At 40.5% G+C, this 19,802-nt stretch overlaps 1 protein-coding gene across 1 annotated transcript in view; it reads right to left on the bottom strand.

The window, feature by feature from the left end:
• The window catches only part of lias (lipoic acid synthetase), a 30,986-nt gene extending 11,184 nt beyond the window's left edge, over positions 1–19,802 (bottom strand). The window contains exons 1-7 of the mRNA XM_072567809.1: positions 19,654–19,802; positions 17,725–17,897; positions 12,845–12,938; positions 7,580–7,660; positions 5,358–5,514; positions 4,034–4,091; positions 3,544–3,672 (exon numbers count right to left, since the gene is read on the bottom strand). Coding sequence (XP_072423910.1) covers positions 3,544–3,672; positions 4,034–4,091; positions 5,358–5,514; positions 7,580–7,660; positions 12,845–12,938; positions 17,725–17,897; positions 19,654–19,707 — 746 coding nt within the window. The 5' untranslated portion in view covers positions 19,708–19,802. The remainder of the gene's footprint in view (positions 1–3,543; positions 3,673–4,033; positions 4,092–5,357; positions 5,515–7,579; positions 7,661–12,844; positions 12,939–17,724; positions 17,898–19,653) is intronic.

Raw genomic sequence — 19,802 nt, 5'->3', positions numbered from 1 at the left:
TGGGGACAGTGCTGAGCTGCAAGTTTAGAACTAGGGTGAGGTGGGGGAAGGGGAAAATGAGGAAATTGTTGAAGTCCACTTTGATGCCCTGGGGTTGAAGTGTTCCGAGGTGGAAGATGAGGCGTTCTTCCTCCAGGCGTCTGGTGGTGAGGGAGCGGCAGTGAAGGAGACCCAGGACCTCCATGTCCTTGGCAGAGTGGGAGGGGGAGTTGAAATGTTGGGCCACGGGGCGGTGTGGTTGATTGGTGCGGGTGTCCCGGAGATATTCCCTAAAGCGCTCTGCTAGGAGGCGCCCAGTCTCCCCAATGTAGAGGAGACCGCATCGGGAGCAACGGATACAATAAATGATATTAGTGGATGTGCAAGTAAAACTTTGATGGATGTGGAAGGCTCCTTTAGGGCCTTGGATAGAGGTGAGGGAGGAGGTGTGGGCGCAGGTTTTACAGTTCCTGCGGTGACAGGGGAAAAGTGCCAGGATTGGAGGGTGGGTTGTAAGGGGGCGTGGACCTGACCAGGTAGTCACGGAGGGAACGGTCTTTGCGGAAGGCGGAAAGGGGTGGGGAGGGAAATATATCCCTGGTGGTGGGGTCTGTTTGGAGGTGGCGGAAATGTCGGCAGATGATTTGATTTATGCGAAGGTTGGTAGGGAGGAAGGTGAGCACCAGGGGCGTTCTGTCCTTGGTAGGGTGGAAGGTGAGCACCAGGGGGGTAGGGTGGAAGGTGAGCACCAGTCTACCCTATCCCCCTGGTGCTCACCTTCCACCCTACCAACCTTCGCATAAACCAAATCATCCGCCGACATTGCTGCCACCTCCAGGGATATATTTCCCTCCCCACACCTTTCCACCGTCCGCAAAGACCGTTCCTCCGTGACTACCTGGTCAGGTCCACACCCCCCCTACAACCTACCCTCCAATCCTGGCACTTTCCCCTGCCACCGCAGGAACTGTAAAACCTACGCCCACACCTCCTCCCTCACCTCTATCCAAGGCCCTAAAGGAGCCTTCCACATCCATCAAAGTTTTACTTGCACATCCACTAATATCATTTATTGTATCCATTGCTCCCGATGCGGTCTCCTCTACATTGGGGAGACTGGGCGCCTCCTAGCAGAGCGCTTTAGGGAACATCTCCGGGACACCCGCACCAATCAACCACACCACCCCGTGGCCCAACATTTCAACTCCCCCTCCCACTCTGCTGAGGACATGGAGGTCCTGGGCCTCCTTCACTGCCGCTCCCTCACCACCAGACGCCTGGAGGAAGAACGAGGTAAAAACAATGACTGCAGATGCTGGAAACCAGATTCTGGATTAGTGGTGCTGGAAGAGCACAGCAGTTCAGGCAGCATCCAAGTAGCTTCGAAATCGACGTTTCGGGAAGGGCTTTTGCCCGAAACGTCGATTTCGAAGCTACTTGGATGCTGCCTGAACTGCTGTGCTCTTCCAGCACCACTAATCCAGAGCCTGGAGGAAGAACGCCTCATCTTCCGCCTCGGAACACTTCAACCCCAGGGCATCAATGTGAACTTCAACAGTTTCCTCATCTCCCCTTCCCCCACCTCACCCTAGGTTCCAAACTTCCAGCTCAGCACTGTCCCCATGACTTGTCCGGACTTGTCCTACCTGCCTATCTCCTTTTCTACCAAGGCATATGGAATGTCTACTTTATTGCAAGGTGAATGGAATGTAAGAGCAGGGAAGGTGTACCTGCTGTTGTACTGGAATTTGATGAAATCACATCTGGGGTATTATTGTTCAGTTTGGTCTCCTTAAGTGATCAAAAATGCAACTGTTTTGGAAGGAATCAGAGAAGGTTCACGGGACTAATTTCTGGGATGAGGGCTTTAGTTTTTGAAGAAAGGGTGAGCAGGTTAGGTCTGCACCCATTTGAGGTTAGAAGAATGAGATGTGATCTTGATGAAACGTAAATAATCTGAGGCCCAATTAGGGATGATACAGGGAAGAGGTTTCCTCTTGTGGAGGAGACTAGAACTGGAGGATAGAGCTTAAGAATAAGATGACATCCTTGTAAGGCAAAGATGAGGAAAAAAAGTCTTCTCTCAAATTTGTTAAGAGTGTGGAATTACGTTCCTCAGAAGCTAGTGGAGGCTGAGTCTTCAAATGTATTCATGTCGGAGTTAGATTTTGATAGACTAGGGAATCTCTCACAAGCAATGTCCCTTACAACTTCTTTTGCTGTCACAGACCCCAAAGTCTAGTGTGAAAACAACTCTGTGGCATGCTAACTGATGTGCACCGCTCAGTGGCTGCACAGTTTAGAGAAAAATTGAACTTGAGGGTTACATGGAGCATTTAAGTGGAGCTGAAAACTACAACCAGATCAGCTGTGATTGTACTGAACAATCAGGCTCAAAGGGCCAAGTGGCCTTTCTTTATTCATTCATGGGATGATGCATCACTGACTGGGCCAGTATTTACTGCCCAGCCCTAGTTGTTCTCGAGATGGTTGTGGTGAGCTGCCTTCTTGAACCTCTTACTCCTGCTCATAGGTTCAATGTTCCCACACAAAGTTAAAAGACATGTTATGTTATGTTATCTGGAAACTTGAATACACAGCTCTCCATTCCTTTAACTAAGTTTGGAAATATATGATAAGAATCTAAAACCGGGGGTATGTCATTTGAGATGTCCTATCAATTGTGTGTCGGGCTTAAAGGTAGATTCTTCTATAGTTTTAATGTCCTTTTCACAATGGAGCATTCAAAACTGCACTCACTGCTCCAACTTCCTATTTCCACTATAACAGGGACCAGTTCACTACCACAATTCTGTCCCTGCTAAAATAAACAGTGATAAAACATTTGCGAGAGGAATGCTCCTTCCACTGCATCTACAACTTAATTTGTGAATGACTGACATGGTGGGCTTTCTAAAATGACAATGTAGATGTGGTTATTTGAAGCATCTACAATCAATATTAATATGTAGGTGCTTTCAATCTCTTCCCATTCTCTGTAAGAGTATGTAACCAAAAAGCTAATAGGACTAACTACTTAGGTGTATTTATCACAAAAGACCAGGAATGATTATTCCATAAGAAGCTGAAATCCCATTTTGCTAGGATAATGTTCTTAATTAAAATACTTCACTTAATGTAAAAACAGTGGGGTTTGCTTTTACTTTGATTAAAAAAAGAAAAAAAAACTATTCAAAATCTCATTCATAAAAAACAAAAGCTTGCCTAGTGTTTTTGGCCTGGTGTGGGAGATCAGACTTGGATGATGCTGAGATCTCTCAAGCAGTAGTGATATTGGAAATAGCAGCACAGTGATGGTAGTATATTGGTGAGTGCAGCTGCCTCCAAACTAGTTGACCTGATTTGATTCCTGGTCAATGCAAGTTGCCAATCGTACAGTGACATCTGCCCTGTTCATTTCTTTTCTGACTACAGGTAGGATTAGATGCATGACAATGGGACTGAAGCCACAAAAGGAAGAACATAATGTCTAAATGAAGGAGTGGGGAAAGTGGTAGAAGTAGTTTGACCAATAATCTATAACCAACATATACACATTCATACCTCTGCAGCTCCCGGACAGTCTCCACATTGTGTGCGTACACATCGAGTCCTGAAACTGCAACTGTTTCAACAGCTTTTAGGTCTCCTCTGAAGTCAGGTGTCAGGCATTCTACTATAATTTTTGAATGTCTACAAAACCAATTGCAAGATTATATGGTCTATGAGAATTCAAACTACATCAATGAAAATCTAGGAAGGATAAGCCACTTTACAAATAGCAAATTGCCATAAAATCTGAAAGATCAAATAAATTTTTGTAGATTATGTACTTTTAAAAAACCAATGCACAGGTAAATACTTTAGAATGTGGTCCAGTTCACCACCTTGAAGATTAAATGTGAGCATGGAAGGAAAGGATCAATTTCCTGCCAGAAAGATTTTACTACAACTTGTGTACATTTTTATAAAAGTATCAATATAATTTTCCTAGAACTAGGCCAGAAAAGTTCTCTTAAGGATCAGGAATTACAAATAATTTAAATAACTTCACCTTTCTTTCAAGTGTGATACGGTTGCTGCAAAGTGTTTTGCTCCACCATCGGGAAGATCTGACAAAAAAGTAGAAAGTCACTCGACAACAGTAATGCTCTCCACTATCATCTTACTTGCAATTTATTAAAATAGTGCAACAATAGCAAAATAAAAAGGCAATCTAAACTTCCATAAATTTATGAAATTTCCCTTCCCATCTCCAGGGCATTGAAGAGGAAAAAGTACACAGATGATCTGTGACATGTAGCACTGAATAGAATCTCACTTTTACATTCAAGTTTCTGGTTTTCAAAAATTAATCCATTTCAAAGCAATCAACTAATTTAATGCAGTTTATAACTGAACAGTCTGTATTCATTGAAATGTGGGTACAATCCAGATGTAGGGAAAAGCCCACAGGAATTTGTTTCACAATGACATGTTTAATATTTGCCATGTATAATTGCCTAGGCATTAGTATATTTCTAAGTAATACATTATTATGCGACATTTACATAACAGGAGAAATGTTTCATAACAAAATGTTTAACGCAAGATTACAATGAATTCATTATTTTGTTGTTAGGAGGTTTGGACTTTCCTTTCCAAATTTCATTAAACTGAACAAAATATGAGAGAAAATAGTGATGATTGTGAGAATAATTCAAATAGGAGCTTTTAGATTTTCTTTCTTGAGTTGTTGGTGTAGTCTGGGAAGCCAGCCTTTATTATCTATCCAAATTGCTTTTGAGAACGGTCTTTTTCTTAAGCTACTGTAGCGTGTGCAGCGAATGTACTTCACAGTTAAGGAATGCATGGCAATGAAGGAACAGTGTTACAGTTCCAAATTAGGATACTGTGTGACTTGAGCAGCTAGCAATTGGTGATGTTCACTTGCAGCTGCTGCCCTCCTAAGTGCTGTTGGTCATGATTTGAAATCTGCGATCGAAGAAGCGACAGTGAGTTACTGCAATGTATCCTGAAAGAGTTACACACTGGTGCCACAATTTGCCAATACTGATGTTTGGTTAAAACATCTTGAGTTGGGGAAGAAAGGGAGAGAGCATGGATGCTGTCATAAGAGAAAAATAAGTTGAGGGGATTAGAGGTAGAGAAAAGACAAGATAAGAAACTCCAAGTTGTGCATAATGTAGTAACTAAATTCTAACCAAAACTACAGATTCACGACTCATGAGCATCCCCTCAACAATTTTATATCCAAATATAAAATTGAACTAATATGTCTAACCATTATAGCAGACCGCACATTTATGTAAAAAAAAGTCTCAATAATGCAAAAGTAAAACAAATGAGTGATTAACAATAATTTCAACACAACTCACCATCTCTGTCCACAGAGGTCAGTACAACATAGTCAAGATTCCACTCTGCTATTGCATTTGCTGTGTTGAAAGGTTCATCTGGATCTAAGGGTGGAGGATTACGACTGGTTTTTACTGAACAGAACCTACATCCTCTTGTGCAGGTATCACCCATTAACTAACAGAAGACATAAATGCACAAGTAAACATTTAAGTAAAAGGATAACTTACAACTTTCTTGTTATTTACCAATGTAAACTGGAACTTTTAAAAAATGCAGCACTGTTTCAAAAAAATAAAATAACCTCCAAATATATCTCTACATTTATTTGCCAAGTATAGAAAAGCATTTCATGAATTTACAAAATAATTCAAATATAATTTACTAATTATTAATTTTCCAGATTCCAGCTGTAAAATGAAACAAATAATAAATCAAAGAATAAATCAAAGTCATGTTCAACTATTTAATTTGACTTCTTTACAGAGACACAAGATTTAACACTGCGTTTTAAATTCTGTCAGTGACTTAATTGGTGGATGCAATGGGGTGCCAGCCTCAATCTTTGGTCTAGCTCAATCAGGGCTGGGAAAATGTTTGATTGCAAGGCCACTTATGGTTGTGATAAACGCATATTCAAGAATACTTAATAAAATGCTCAAGAATTGAACAAATAAAGGTTAAACATTAGTACAAGTAAACATAAAACTTTAATTAGGATAATTGTTCTGTTGTGGTGTCACCTTGACAAATTGATACAGGGACTTCAGGAAACAGGACAACAATTGTTTATTTCAGTTAGAAGTATGAGAGGAAGCCTTAACACTGAAGTGTAAAGCTCACTCCTGTGGGTTACAGAACACCTTCAAGCTTTTTACATATTACAACATGCATATTACAATTCCCACACTCCAATCCCTATGACTCTGACATTATCTTTGCTGTCCCGCAGTCTCTCTCAGGCATTGTCTGTTCCTTACCCAAGTCCTGAGATAGTGTTACTTCTATGCTACTAGACTTGACCATCTGAATGTCTCATTTGTTATTCATTTCTCTGAAACAGCTTTGCTTATTACTACATGGGTAAAGCTTTCACACTCAACTAACCCAACCCCTTCAGTACCATCACAGTAATGCAGGACAACAATTAAACCACACATACGCTTTTTTTCATACCGTCTTGTCTTCATGCTAGCAATTCAGTAGGCCATATCTCTATGTGTTGGTGTACAATCCCCATAGAGACCAACAATTTTTGAAAGGAATCAAGATTCTGAATCACCTCCAATGCATTTAAATCAGTACTTTGACATGGAGACCACATCCACACACAATATTAAAGCTGTATTCTCATCAATATCCTGTAAAACTGAAGCATAATACCCATACTTTTATGTTTCAATTGCATTCATAATAAAGGATACATTCCATTGGTCAAAAAATTGAAAGAACTGTGAATGCTAGAAATCTGAAACAAGAACAGAAATTGCTGGAAAATCTCAGCAGATCTGGCAATATCTGTGCAGAGAAATCAGAGTTAATGTTTCAGGCCCAGAGACCCTTCTTCAGAACTGAAGAACGGTCACTGGACCTGTTCTAAAGAGGAGTCACTGGACCTCAAATATTAACTCTGATTTCTCTCTACGTATGTTGCTGCACCTGCTGAGCTTTACCAGCAATTTCTGTTTTGTTTTATATTCCACTGACCTTATCACTGTCCTTATTAAGCACTGTACTAGCCTTTCATGACTCATGTACAAAAACACCGAGAACCCTCTGCACCTTGGAACTAAGCAGCTTTTCTTGTTGACATTTTTTGAATGAAGCAACTGCATCTTAATTTGTAAGAATAATAAAGGAACAATGTTTGGACAAATGCATCTAACACCGAGACTGTAATATATTCCCAATGGTTAAAGCAGTCAAAAACTATAGTAGAGTATTATACTTCCAATAAAGATATGCAAACTGTCATCTTGACCGGTATTTTCTCTTTCATCCTCACAGCTTCCGCCATGTCACCTGGGGAAGATCAAGATACATCTATTGCTATTCAATCATGGTATCTTTGGAAATCCACTAAGCAACAGCACTGGGTATCAACAGGATGCCCTGATGAAGTACAATGTGGAACTGTGATGCTACTAGGAAAATTTGGAGAACAGAACAGGAAAACAAATATTTGACTTCAATAAGGATTTCTGAGCTGCCACAATTGTTAAGAGTGGCTTACACATCTTACCATAATGGTGGCGGTAGCAGTGCCTTTTTCTCCACCTCCCCAGCATTCACCAATATTTGGGCATCTTGCCTCTTCACAGACCTAAGAAACAAAAACCTCACCTAATAACCATGCATTTAGCATACATTTGTGAATCAACACACAGTGAGCAATTCTAGACTCTCAAATTGCCTCTATTTAAATTCCAGCCTGTAATGTATTTTCAATTTGAATATCAAATAAATAAATTTGGAGTGGGATCAAATCACTGACAAAACTGAAAGCAATTAACCTTGAAAAGTTCAATTTCTATCAGCAAACATATGGTGTCACAGGTCCCAGACCAGTTTGCGTTCTTGACTGAAAAGCAATTGAATGAGGATGAATACTCAAGGAAAATGTTTTACCTTTTTAAAAACAAACCTCAGCACATACCAGCTAAGATACAACTACGAAACAAGTCAGAAACCAAGCTGGACTGGATACAAGTTTCCTAATGATAGATCTTCTTATGGGAGGGTTATTTGTATATGGTTCAAAACAAATTTTTAAAAAATCATTTACACAACATGGTCTTAACAGGGCATGACTTTATGATCATTATGGCTGCACCGTGAAGCGAGAGATATTGAATGATTTGGGAATAATGTTTACTCTCAAGTGTCTTTGTGGTTGCTTATTCAGTGTTTTGATCAAAATATCCAGTTTAGTATTTTCATAGTCCCCATGCCTCTTTTTGTTGCAATTAATGTTTTGAAAAATGATTCCCAGTATGCAACTGACCAAATCAATATCAAATATCAACACTAATCACTTGGTCTTCATTGCTTCTAGGTTTTGTTATTGCACAGACAGGAGCATACATTACAATACCAAGTGCATTTCAAAGAGTACTTCAAGTGTATAACGCTTTGAAACATTGAGATTGAGAAAGGTGCTATATAAATGGAAATCTTTAAGGTTACTTAGAAACTAAAATCAGTGAAAAACAAAAAAGGCACAAAGTTCTGGTCTACCACCAAACTGTGCTACATAGAAAATAGGAGGACTAGACCATTCAGCCCTGCTCCACCATTCAATAAGATTATGGCTCATCATCCAACCCAGTATCGTTCCCACTTTCCCCTCATACCCTTTTATCCCTATAGCCCAGAACTATATCAAACTTCTTGAAACCACAAAGTTTTGGCCTCAACCAACTTATCGAAAAGACAGGGAGGTGGGCACAGGGGGCGGGGTGGCCTTGTCAGTTAAGAACAAAATTAAATCTATGGCATTAAATCTAGGGTCGGATGGTGTGGAGTCTGTGTGGGTGGAATTGAGGAACCACAAAGGCAAAAAAAACATCTTGGGAATTATGTACAGACTTCCTAACAGAGGTCAGGACCAGGGGCGCAACATGTACCGAGAAATAGAAAAGGCATGTCAGAAAGGCAAGGTTATGGTGATCATGGGGGACTTCAATATGCAGGTGGACTGGGTAAATAATGTAGCCAGTGGATCCAAAGAAAAGGAATTTATGGAATGCTTACAGGATGGCTTTTTGGAACAGCTTGTCATGGAGCCCATAAGGGAGCAGGCTATTCTGGACCTACTGCTATGTAATGAACCAGATTTTATAAAAGATCTTAAAGTAAGGAAACACTTGGGAAGCAGCGATTATAATATGGTAGAGTTCAGTCTGCAGTTTGAAAGAGTGAAAGCAAAATCGGATGTAATGGTGTTGCAGTTAAATAAAGGTAATTACGAGGGCATGAGAGAGGAATTGACGAAAATCGACTGGAAGCAGAGCCTAGCGGGAAGACAGTAGAGCAAAAATGGCAGGAGTTTGTGGGTATAATTGAGGACACTGTACAGAGGTTCATCCCCAAGGAAAGAAAGATTATCCAGGGAGGGATTAGACAACCATGGCTGACAAAGAAAGTCAGGAAATCTATCAAAGAAAAAGAGAGATCCTATAAAGTGGCCAAGACACTGGGAAATCAGAAGATTGGGAAGGCTACAAAAACAAACAGAGGATAACAAAGAGAGAAATAAGGAAGGAGAGGATCAAATATGAAGGTAGGCTAGCCAGTAATATTAGAAATGATAGTAAAAGTTTCTTTCAATACATAAGAAACAAACGACAGGCAAAAGTAGGCATTGGACCACTTCAAACTGATGCTGGAAGCCTAGTGATGGGAGATTAGGAAACGGCTGGAGAACTTAATAAGTACTTTGCGTCAGTCTTCACAGTGGAAGACATGAGTAATATCCCAACAATAAAAGGGAGTCAGGGGGCTGAGTTGAGTATGGTTGCCATTACAAAAGAGATAGTGCTAGAAAAGCTAAAAGTCTTAAAATTGACAAATCTCCTGGCCCCGATGGGCTACATCCTAGAGTTCTGAGGGAGGTGGCTGAGGAAATAGTGGAGGCATTGTTTGAGATCTTTAAACAGTCACTGGAGTCAGGGAAAGTCCCGGAAGATTGGAAGATCACTGTTGTAACCCCCTTGTTCAAGAAAGGATCAAGACAAAAGATGGAAAATTATAGGCCAATTAGCCTAACCTCGGTTGTTGGTAAAATTCTAGAATCCATCGTTAAGGATGAGGTTTCTAAATTCTTGGAAGAGCAGGGTTGGATTAGAACAAGTCAACATGGATTTAGTAAGGGGAGGTCATGCCTGACAAACCTGTTAGAATTCTTTGAAGAGGTGACAAGTAGGTTAGACCAGGGAAACCCAGTGGATGTGGTCTATCTAGACTTCCAAAAGGCCTTTGATAAGATGCCACACGGGAGGTTGCTGAGTAAGATGAAGGCCCATGGTGTTCGAGGTGAGCTACTGGCATGGATTGAGGATTGGCTGTCTGACAGAAGGCAGAGAGTTGGGATAAAAGGTTCTTTTTCAGAATGGCAGCCGGTGACAAGCGGTGTCCCGCAGGGTTCAGTGTTGGGGCTGCAGCTGTTCACGTTATATATTAATGATCTGGATGAAGGGACTGGGGGCATTCTAGCAAAGTTTGCCAATGATACGAGGTTAGGTGGACAGACAGGTAGTACTGAGGAAGTGGGATGGCTGCAGAAGGATCTAGACAGTTTGGGAGAGTGGTCCAGGAAATGGCTGATGAAATTCAACGTCAAATGTGAGGTCTTGCACTTTGGAAAAAAAGAATACAAGCATGGACTACTTTCTAAACAGTGAGAAAATTCATAAAGCCAAAGTACAAAGGGATCTGGGAGTGCTAGTCGAGGATTCTCTAAAGGTAAACATGCAGGTTGAATACGTGATTAAGAAAGCGAATGCAATGTTGTCACTTATCTCAAGAGGGTTGGAATATAAAAGCAGCGATGTGCTACCAAGCCTTTATTATGCTCTGGTTAGGCCCCATTTGGAGTACTGTGTCCAGTTTTGGGCCCCACATCTCAGGAGGGACATACTGGCACTGGAGCGTGTCCAGCGGAGATTCACATGGATGATCCCTGGAATGGCAGGTCTAACATATGAGGAACGGCTGAGGATCCTGGGATTGTATTCATTGGAGTTTAGAAAGTTAAGAGGAGATCTAATAGAAACTTACAAGATAATACATGGCTTAGAAAGGGTGGACGCTAAGAAATTGTTTCCGTTAGGCAAAGAGACTAGGTCTCGTGGGCACAGCCTTAGAATTAGAGGGGGTAAATTCAGAACAGAAATGTGGAGACATTTCTTCAGCCAGAGAGTGGTGGGCTTGTGGAATTCATTGCCGTGGAGTGCAGCGGAGGCCGGGACGCTAAATGGCTTCAAGGCCGAGATTGATAAATTCTTGATGTCACAAGGAATTAAGGGCTACGGGGAGAATGCTGGTAAGTGGAGTTGAAATGCCCATCAGCCATGATTAAATGGCGGAGTGGACTCGATGGGCCGAATGGCCTTATTTCCACACCTATGTCTTATGGTCTAACCACTTTCTGTTGGAGAGAATTCCAGAGATTTCTCACTCTGTGGGTGAAGAAATTTCTCCTCATCTCAGTTTTAAATGGCTGACCATGTTTCATTAAGATCTGACCTTTGGTCATCAAGGCCTGCGTTTACCTAGTTAGAATTTTATAGGTTTATTTCAGATAACCTTCATCCTTCTAAACTTCATGGAATGTAGTCCTAAATGATCCAATCTATCTTCATACATCAGTCCTGCCATCCCAGGAATCAATCTGGTAAACTAAGTAATAGGACACAGATCTAATCTTTCAATCTGCCAACCTCTTGATTGACACTTTTGTTTTTAATAGAGGCAGGCCAGACCAGAGGATACATGTTGCATTTCCAATGAAAGCAAGCAGTGAGAGACAAGCATCCAATGATTCCCTCCCTGCTTCTGCTAATTGATAGTAGCAGATGTCTATGTAGGTTCCCATCTTTGTTGACTAGGAGTGAGGATTGGGAGAGCAAAGATTGGCACAAAAAATTTAAAAAGGACAAAAAATGGAAAGGGCAGGAAGGTTCCAGGCTCAAACCCCAAGACAAATCAACAGAAGCATTCAACTGACTTGGAAGCTGGCATGGAGAGAAGGAGAGGAAGTGAATCATCCAGACAATCTCTTGCTAATTGCAAGATAGTGATGGACTGTGCAAGTGTGTAATTGCGTTCGACACAGGCAGACACAAATTGACTATTCTGGCCCCAGTGGATGAAGTGTTAGTTCATTGTTATGCTCAATTGAAGACTAGCTGCCAGAAGACTACAACTAAAGCCTGCCTTCACCAATAGCATCGTATTTGGTACTTGCCATTACCTTCGGATCACAAAGAGACTAAATGGACTGAAATCCAGAGAAGGGAAGTACCAGTGACCTTTGATGGCCTAGAATTCATACTACATAAATTGTTAAAAGTAACTTTGCAAACAATTCTACTTAATCTGTTACCAAAAAAGAGAAAATGCTGAAAAATCTCAGCAAGTCTGGCAGCATCTGTGAGGAGAGAAAAGAGCTGACGTTTTGAGTCTAACTGACCCTTTGTCAAAGCTCTTTTCTCTCCTTACAGATGCTGCCAGATTTGCTGAGATTTTCCAGCATTTTCTCTTTTTTAGTATCAGATTCCAGCATCTGCAGTAATTTGCTTTTATTTTTTACTACTTAATCTGTTATTGGGTTCTGGTAACACAGTCGTAGTACAGCTGTCTCCGGACAAGAAATCCTGGGTTCAAGTCCCACCTGCACCAGAAGTGAATCATAACATGACTGAACAGGTTGATTAATAACATCTACTTGATCTGTTACATATTTGTCTTATGTTGGCTGTCTCAAAGAATCTCAGCAAGTACTCACAGTGTGCAGGTTTAAATTCCGAAGAGTATTCTTCAACTTGTTATAATTTTTTCCAAGAGGAATCTCTGTCTTCAACCATGGAGGCAATCTAAGTCTACAAATACAAAGTACATTGTAAGAGTAAATCATTGCAAAAAATTTCCTCTCTTTTAACAACCAAGTTCTGAAAGAGGATCATACAGTGGTGCTCCAGTATCACTGTGATAAGCCGATTTGTAATTTCCCATTCACTTCTCCTGCCAGTAGCATCTTTCTCTGGAGCTTTTACAGTGACAGTGAAAATAGAAATGGAAAGTTATACCGCAGAGCACGCAGACTTTCTGCAGCTAATCATAAGACCGCACAGATAGATATTCAAGATACTCAAGGTTGTTTCCCCCATCATGTTTTGGTCCCGGGAGAAGAAGAAACTAAATGGTGGGAGAAATGTTGCACCCATGTACTCTTCAGTCAAATTATTCTCTAGCTCTTTTAGAAAATATTAAGAGATTTTTGACTGACTTTGTCAGTTCCCTACAGTATTAGTGCTTCAATCAGACCTCCCAGCCAGCTCGGATGCTTCGCAAATGTCACTAATGGAGATTCTAGAACAGCTGAGTAAGGAACCGGCAAAGTCAGCAAATTTAGATGGTCTGTGTCTATTTAGACTAGAAAAAAGACAAATAAATTTACTACTGGCTTGGAATGCAAGCACAAACTGTAGCTCTGGTCAATTTCCCTCTCCTTTGTTTAAAAGTTAAGAATTATTAGAAATGTGGCAGTTGTGAGAGAGATCAATCTAGGGTTCTGCATGTCACTCACATTGCAGTCTGTATTATGTTAAACATTTCCTGATACATATGACCTAAGGAATTCTACACAGGCACCAGCCCTAGGAATTTTCCATAGTGCAGCAAGGACTGAAGACTGATGGGAGGACACTATACTATGGCACTTGCTCCTTGAGCCTTTGTAGAGGGTACCCAAACATTTCCGCATCTCTTCAGCATAAAGTACTTGACCTTTTAATATACAAATCTGCAAATGTCACAGGCAATTCTTCATATCTAATCACTATCATACTTCAAGTAACCAAGCAGTCTCATTCACAGACTTGATGGCCTTCCAGCAATCATTGATATTTGACTCATTGTTGGTGTCCATAGAAAATACAAAGTCCTGCAATATGGAACCAGTTGGGATGATCTTGATGAAATTCACTGCATCACTTTCCAGATGGTCTTTCAAACATACATTACAGCAGGGGATTAGTTTAAGGAGTGCTAAAGCAAATCACAGCACTCCAGCAACTTTTCCTACTTGGTTAAGCTAGGTTAAGCTAGCACAAGTTTTGACCTAGGATTTGTAAAGTTTCTACAGCTCAGTCAATAAGCTTGCTGAACTGTTAGAGGAGCTGCCTGTAATTCTGTTCAATTCTTCTACCTCTGCCAATTTCAGATGATGATTAGCGGAATCCTACCTTGGATGGGACCTGGGCCTCAACTATTCATTACATGATTAATGGTTTAGGTAACACAAAATTTGTAATATAATCAGTAGAATAGACAGGCATATAAAATTCCAAAGAGATCTTGATAAAGTCCCATTTCGGTTGCTTTAAATAAACAAAATTAAAGCACCTTCATGGTCTGAGGATTGGTTAACAGGCAGACAGCAGTGAGTAGGAATATATGGGCTATTCTCAGGTTGACAGGCAATAACCAGTAGAATACTACAAGGAACAGTGCTTGGACCCCACTATTCACAAGCAATCCAATGATTTGGATGTGGAGATCAATTGTAATATTATTAAGATCACAGATGATACAAAACTTGGTGGAAATGAGAATTATGCGGAAGCTGTCAAGTGGCTTCAAAAGGAATTGAGACAGGCTTAGTGAGTGGAGAAGAACACAGCAGGTAACTGTGAGATTATCCACCTTGGTAGGAGGAACAAAGTACAGAGTACTTCTTAAACGCAGACAGATGGAAAGCATTGATTTCAAACGGGACCTTGGTGTCTTTGTTTATAAGTCACTGAAAACTAGCATATAGGTGAAGCATCCAATTAAAGAAGGTGCACAATGTTATCTTTATCACAAGAAGGTCTAAGTACAAGAGCAAAGAACACTTGCTTCAGTTGTATAGAACACTGGTAAGAACTACATTTGGAGTATTTTGTACAGTTCTGGTCCCTTTTCCAAAGGAAGGTACACGTGCCGTAGGAGGATTGCAATGGAGGCTCACCAGACTGATAACTTATAATGAGAGACTGAGGAGATTGGGTCTGTATCCTCTGGATTGTAGAAGGATGAGAAGCTATCCCATAGAAACTTATCATTAAAGGGATAGACAAAATAGATGCAGGATAAATGTTTCACCTGGGTATGGGGTCTAAAACTAAGGGATACAGTTTCAGAATGAGACAAGCTATTTAGCACTGAGATGAGGAAGGACTTCTTCACTTCGAGAATGATGAATCTTTGAAATTCTGTATCCCTGAAGCTATGGAAGTTGAGTTACTAAGTTAGTCAAAGACAGAGATTGATATAATTCTAGTTATTAATGACATTAAGGGATATTGGGATAGTATAAGAATATGAATGAGATAGTTGATCAGTCACGATCTAGTGTAGCAGAGCTGAATGGTCCACTCTTGCTCCAATATTCCTAAATTGAATGAGTGGGTAAAACTGTTACAATGAATTACAACAGTTAAATGTGGTGTCATCTATCTGGCAGCACATAAGAATAGACCTGAGTATTATTTAAATAGGGAAATACTTTCCTGGAATAGTGGCTATGTTTCAAAAATATTTGATTGCAAAGCCCTGTATGACAACAACCTGAAGTCAAAAAGTCACTACATAAATGCAAGTTTCTTTTTTGGGAACAGCAAGGGTAAATATATTTAGGGTTCCATGCACACAGATCACTAAAATGTAGTAATAAAAGCCAAATAGTAAATGCTACAGATCTAAAATAAAAATACGAAATGTCATAAACATAACAGGTCTGCCAGCATCTTTGGAGAGAGAAGCAGAGTCAAAGTTTCAAATACAATAGGTAGGATGATCAAAAAGTTCACAAATGGCAGAAAATTAATAAATTGTAATAAATAGTGAGGAGAATAGCCAAAAACTGCTTGGCAGAGCAGTGGTTGATGAAATTTAACCTGGTAAAATGAGAAGTAATGTTCTTGGGGAAGACTAACAAAACAGGGAAGTAGATTATGAATGGCAAGATCAAAAAAGTCCTAAGAGATCAGAGGGCTATTGGTGTGCATAGACACAGATCCCCAAGGCAGGTATTAATTTGATTAAGAAGGAATATGAGATACCTGCCTTTATTAACTAAGGCATAGAAATATAATAACAAAGTGGTTTTGCTGGAACTGTATAAAATGCTGATTAGACCACAACTAAAATGTGTGCACACAGTTCTGGTCACCACATTATAGGAAATATGTGACTGCACTAGAGAAAATATAGAGAGGATTTACCAGGTGCTGCCAGGCCTTGAAGGTCTGAGCAACGAGGAAAGATTGAAAAGGCTGGGCTTGTTTTCCATGGAGTAGTCAAAGATGAAGGGGACCCAATAGAGGTCTACAAGATTATGAGAGGTAGAGAAAGCTAGAAAGGAAAGCACTTTTCCGTCGTAAAGGAGTCAATAATTAAGGGACATAGAATTAAGGCAAGACGTTAAACTTAAGCATGGCATTCCGGACAAAAACATTAGGAAATACTCCTTTACACAAAAGGGTGATAAAATCTGCAAAAAAGGAAGTAGATGCAAGCTTAGTGAATAATTTTAAATGAGTTTGAGAGAGTTACCAAGGGTAGAAGAGTATTTAAAGACATGGCAGGTGGATGGAATTAAGTTATAAATCAGCAACAATCTCATTAAATAACAAAAAATGCTCAAAGGGCTGAATGGCTTACCCCCGGCCTTATGTTTCCTCCTACATGTGTGATCACTGTGTGCTACCATTCTGTTTCTCAAATGCAGGTCATTTACAGTAGCCTGCATTTGCAGCCATTGGAGAATGATTAGTACCAATAACACTTTCCCCACACATTTTCTATGCATTTTTACATTGGAATTTGAAGCAAATTGAAATTCATTTCAGCATATGATTGCTACAGAAAATCTGGGACTTAAGTGAATAAGGAAAGCAATGGTTAACTTCCTTACCTAATCAGATTGAAGAATTCTTATGAGTATTGTGATGCACAGTTGAAACAAAGAAGCAGAAGATAGAATATTTAATTCAATGCTAAATTATACACAGAAAGAAGAATAGAGAAGGAAAGAAAGACAGGATTAAGAAACAGATTATAGGCTCAAAATAAGGGAGAATTAAAATACTTTGTTTTAAGAAGTCTATAATGATGCAAATCTTAAGGAATGAGAATGCAGACTTATAAAAGTTAATTTTCAAAAGGCAGGTTTAGTTTAGTAGCAATTAATATACCAATAACTCCATTAAATATGTAGTCACACCAAAATAGACAAGCCTTAACTTTTTCTTGCTTAGTATGTATTTGGTGGGTAAGTGAAGGAGTTCAAATATTTCAATGATATTTTCTGGCAGGAACGTTACAACAAAGCTTCTGAAAAAAAAATCAATGTAGCTTAATAATTGGTGTGTTTAACTGCACTGCAGGTTGCTGTTCAACTTATACATTAACAAGCAAGTGCTAATACCTTCACTTACTTTTAGCCATAAAATCTAGGCTCTTTTTAAAATCTCTGAGAAAAGCTCTATACAAAAAATGTCAACTGATCTTTGATTTCTCTATAAAAGCCAAGAGAACCATTCTGCATTTCCAAGATTTCCTATACTTTCATTTTTAACATTTTTTTCTAGTACTTTTCAAAATAAGTGCCAAAACTTGTACCTTTCTCCTTTTTGACGCTTCAAGTTCCCCCTATATTCTTCCCATGATTTCTTGTCTGACAATCCACCGTTTATAAACTCCTGGAGGTCAGGTCCCTCTTGTAGAAGTGCTTTCTTTTCATCTGACAATGCACTGAAAACCCTCAGCTGACTACAGACAAAGCGTGCAGTGACCTGAAAAATTCAGCACACGATTAACAAAGATCCCATATTTAACAAAAATATTAAAAGTTGTCTTGATGTACCAAGAAACAGACATTTATGCAACACGAATTCAAATATTCATACTTGGTACAAACCATTCCCATTATCCACAGATGAATGAAGTTCATCAAACCTACACAAGCTATGTGCAAACTATTCTACTCAAACGACACAACAGTAGTTTTGGGAAAGCAAATCTTAGCAGGACTTATACACTTAATGGAAAGGTCCTATGGATTGTTGCTGAACAAAGAGACCTTGGAGTGCAGGTTCATACCTCCTTAAAAATTGAGTCACAGGTGGATAGGATCGTGAAGGTCGTGTTTGGTGCTTTCCTTTATTGGTCAGAGTATTGAGTACAGGAGTTGGGAGGTCATGTTGCAGCTGTACAGGACATTGGTTAGGCCACTATTGGAATATTGCTTGCAATTCTGGTCTCCTTCCTATCGGAAAGATGTTGTGAAACTTGAAAGGATTCAGAAAAGATTTACAAGGATGTTGCCAGGGTTGGAGGATTTGAGCTATAGGGAGAGGCTGAACAGGCTGGGGCTGTTTTCTCTGGAGCGTCGGAGGCTGAGGGGTGACCTTATAGAGTTTAAAAAATTATGAGGGGCCTGGATAGGATAAATAGGCAAAGTATTTTCCCTGGGGTCGGGGAGTCCAGAACTAGAGGGCATAGGTTTAGGGTGAGAGGGGAAAGATATAAAAGAGACCTACGGGGCAACTTTTTCATATAGAGGGTGGTACGTGTATGCAATGAGCTGCCAGAGGAAGTGGTGGAGGCTGGTACAATTGCAACATTTAAGAGGCATTTGGGTGGGTATATGAATAGGAAGGGTTTGGAGGGATATGGGCCGGGTGCCGGCAGGTGGGACTAGATTGGGTTGGGATATCTGGTCGGCATGGACGGGCTGGACCGAAGGGTCTGTTTCCATGCTGTACATCTCTATGATTCTAGTTCAAGGCAGCAGCTCATCATCAGCTTCCCAAGGGCATCTATAGATGAGCAATAAATACTGATCAAAGCAGTGATGTCCACATTGCATAAATGACTTGAAAGAAAAACTAAAATTTCTGAAGAATGGTTTCATTAAGTCCAATAAATTAGTTAAGTATAATTTCCCATTGAAGGGTCGGGTCTGCAATTGCTGGGGGTAGTGATCTGAGTGTGGGTGTCAGATCAGAGCCTGGGAATGTAACAAATCTGGGGAGGAGGAGAGTTGGGGCTGTGAATATAGGTTTCATATTTCATCTGGAGTTTGTCTATTTAATTGTCTAACTTTTCCTGGGAAATTGTTTTTCCTAACCCCTGGGAAACAGCCGAAGCTTCCGATTTTTGGAAGGCATTAAATTCCTGGATAAGTCCTTCGGGGGTCTGCGCTGGAGAGTCAGCAAGCTCCCTGCACCCTGGAAAAACGGACCGTCCGGCCACTGGGGAAATGTCTCTCTTACTTCCTTAACTTTTATCTTTCTAAATATTGCAAACAGATTTTTGTTTTAAAATACTGGCAAAGTTATGGAGTGAAAGATCAGTATTCGGCCTCAGTAGAACTCTTGTTACGTTTCTGAATGATACTTTACAAAGGAATGGCCACAAATCCAGCTCCATTATCCAACACCCACAGCAGTCTTTCACACTCTAACCCCACCATCACCATCACCATGACCACCGTCCCGTCCCGTCCCGTCCCGTCCCTGTGATTATAATGGACCCAGCCTCACTTACCTGACACAGCCGTAGGCCAGTCGCCCAGCAACAGCCCGCCTGCAGCAGATTCATGTCGTCCTCTGTCTCAATGAGCGACACCGACACCGACACCGCCGGCAGTACCTCCAGCGACAGCGGCGCCCTCTGGTCTGAACGGGGATCAGCAG

This window comes from Chiloscyllium punctatum, chromosome 1 (genome assembly GCF_047496795.1).
Source record: "Chiloscyllium punctatum isolate Juve2018m chromosome 1, sChiPun1.3, whole genome shotgun sequence".
Classification (NCBI taxonomy): domain Eukaryota; kingdom Metazoa; phylum Chordata; class Chondrichthyes; order Orectolobiformes; family Hemiscylliidae; genus Chiloscyllium; species Chiloscyllium punctatum.
The sequence above is the reverse complement of the archived record's forward strand: the minus strand, read 5'-3'. Positions and strand labels throughout refer to the sequence as shown.